This window comes from Carlito syrichta, unplaced genomic scaffold (assembly GCF_000164805.1).
Source record: "Carlito syrichta isolate Samal-C Ts95f unplaced genomic scaffold, Tarsius_syrichta-2.0.1 Scaffold130533, whole genome shotgun sequence".
NCBI lineage: Eukaryota > Metazoa > Chordata > Mammalia > Primates > Tarsiidae > Carlito > Carlito syrichta.
The window spans coordinates 33,966-36,333 of NW_007074629.1; the positions used below are offsets into that span (position 1 = coordinate 33,966).

The 2,368-nt window shown below is 61.1% G+C and overlaps 1 protein-coding gene across 1 annotated transcript in view; it reads right to left on the reverse strand.

Moving 5' to 3' along the window:
• Nucleotides 1–2,005, reverse strand: part of PTGES (prostaglandin E synthase) — a 14,532-nt gene extending 12,527 nt beyond the window's left edge. The window contains exon 1 of the mRNA XM_008049104.2: nt 1,846–2,005. Coding sequence (XP_008047295.1) covers nt 1,846–1,983 — 138 coding nt within the window. The 5' untranslated portion in view covers nt 1,984–2,005. The remainder of the gene's footprint in view (nt 1–1,845) is intronic.
• Nucleotides 2,006–2,368: the final 363 nt, after the last annotated feature.

The window sequence follows — 2,368 nt, forward strand, 5'->3', positions numbered from 1 at the left end:
GCCACCGAGCCCAGCTTCTTAAAAAATATTTAAAGGCCGGGCTCGGTGGCTCAGCCTGTAATCTCAGCACTTTGGGAAGCCGAGGCGAGTGGATTGCCTGGGCCCACGGGTTCAAGACCAGCCTGGACAATTTGGGGAGACCTATCTCTACAATAAATTAAATATTAGCCAGGTGCAGTAGTGCGCACTTGTAGTTCCAGCTACTTGGAATGCTAAGGTGGAAGGATCTCCTGAACCCAGAAGGTTGAGGCTATGGTGGCCACGAGTGTGCCACTGCACTCCAGCCTGGGCGACAGAGTGAGACTCCAACTCAAAAAAGAAAAAAAAAATTAAAAATTAGCCGGATGTGGTGGCGAGCACCTGAAGTCCCAGCTACGTGGGAGACTGAGGCTGGAGGATTGCCTGAGCCCAGGAGGTTGAGGCTGCAGTGAGCTGTGATCATGCTACTGCACTCCGGCCTGGGTGACAGAGTAAGACCAGACTCAAGGAGAAAGAAAAAAATTGGGGAAGGTTTGCTCCGAGTCAGGCATTGAATTCTGACATGGCTGTCCCTGTGTCCATTTCCAGAGAACACTGAACTCCCAGATTTGCCCAGGCCCCAAGGCTACCGGGTGGAGGAGTCAGGGCTGTGTCTGTCATCTCTGCATGTGCGCCCCCAGGCCCTTCCAGGATGACCCTGAGCCCCCAGAGCAGAGAGAAGCAGGAAGGCCACGGTGGGGGCAACCTGACGATGTCCTGCTGAGCAGACAGAAGGTGCCTGGACAGCTTCTCACAGAAGGAAAACTCCGACCTTCACCTGCATTCACACCCCACCGTGTGGACTTCCCAGGTGAGGTCTCCTCTCTGAGCCTGTGTTCCTCGCCTAGGAAATGAGGGGACCGCGACCCTCCCCCGCCCCCCACCTCCTGGTCTGCAGTGGGGATTTAGCGCTCAGCTCCGGGCCATGCACAGGAAGGATTCAGCGAGGGATTGCGGCCGTTCTGCTCGGTGGTGCCGGGATCCCCCAGCCACGACGGGCCAAGGCAGAGAGAGGCCAGAAGCCAGTGGCGTGCCCAGACTCTGGCGTTGTCATCCGGGCAGCTGCCCTGCCTTTCATCCTGCTGGTACCCGCACCCGGCCCGAGCCTGGCTCTTGACCAAGACCCCACTCCCCAGGATGTGCCACACGCTACCTAGGCCTGGCCTGCCTGGCCTTTGAACGGGACACAGGGAGGAAAGGGCACAGCTTTGGGAAAGGCGTCTTCTACAGGGCCCCGGGGCCTTCCTGCCTTCTCATGGGACCGTGGGAAGGTTGGCCTCCACTGAGAACAGATGATCCCGCCCGCTCACCCTGGCTCAGCTCAGCCTCTTTATTGTTGTTTTGGTTCGGGGACTCCGATCGGTGGGAAAACTCCTCCCTGAACACCCCGATGGAGCCCGGCTGACAGCTGGCTCCCGGAGGCTGCGTGGGTTTGCCGGTGACATTCACCCAGGACTTGGGAATTTCCACTGAAGCCTCTTGTTCCCAGAGCTCAGGTTTCGCCGATTCCCACTCCACCCCAAAATCGGCTGCCAGGAAGCTGCAGGTCAGACGCAGGCGGTGTGCTGTCCCCTCTGCCCTCCGCCTCCTGCCAAAGACACTCACCGGCCCTCCTCCCCCGGGGACGCGGCCTGGTGGCACAGTCAGTGAGTGGGTGAGGAGCAGAGGTGAGCCCCGCGGGCACCCAGGGCCGGCGGGCCCATCCAGAAAGGCGGAGAGAGGTGCCTGCTCCCATGCGCCACACACACCTGGACTGTGTGTCCCTGTCCCTGGACTTTCCAGGCAGGACGTCGAGGAGAGAGCTGGGGGACCCCAGGGCGCACGTACCTTCTTCCGCAGCCTCACTTGACCCGTGATGACGGCCACCACGTACATCTTGATGACCAGCAGTGTGCTGCATAGCAGGAAGGCCGGGAGGGCCGGGCCGCTTGCCATCGCCGTCGCCAGCAGGCCGGGAGCAGGCATCTCGGGGCGGCGCGGCTCGGTGTGGGTGGGTAATCGGGCTCCGGGGCGGCCGCAGGAGAGCCGGGAGGAGGCGGGCAGAGCCAGGGAGAGGCCGGCCGCGGTCAGCACCGCCCACTCCCCGCCCCACGCGGCGCAGGGTCCCCTCCTCCTGGGAAGAGGAAGGCCCCAAACTTCTATCCCCTGGAGCTCTCAGCAGCAGAGAGCCTGGGGCTGTCCAACCCCTGGCAAATCTTCAGACACTTTCAAATCTGTTTCAGCCTGTCTGGTGGCTCACGCCTGGAGTCCCAGCACTCTGGGAGGCTGAGGTGGGAGGACGGCTTGAGCCCAGGAGTTCCAAACCTGGGTAACATAGTGAGATCTCGTTCCTACAACAAATGGAAAAAAA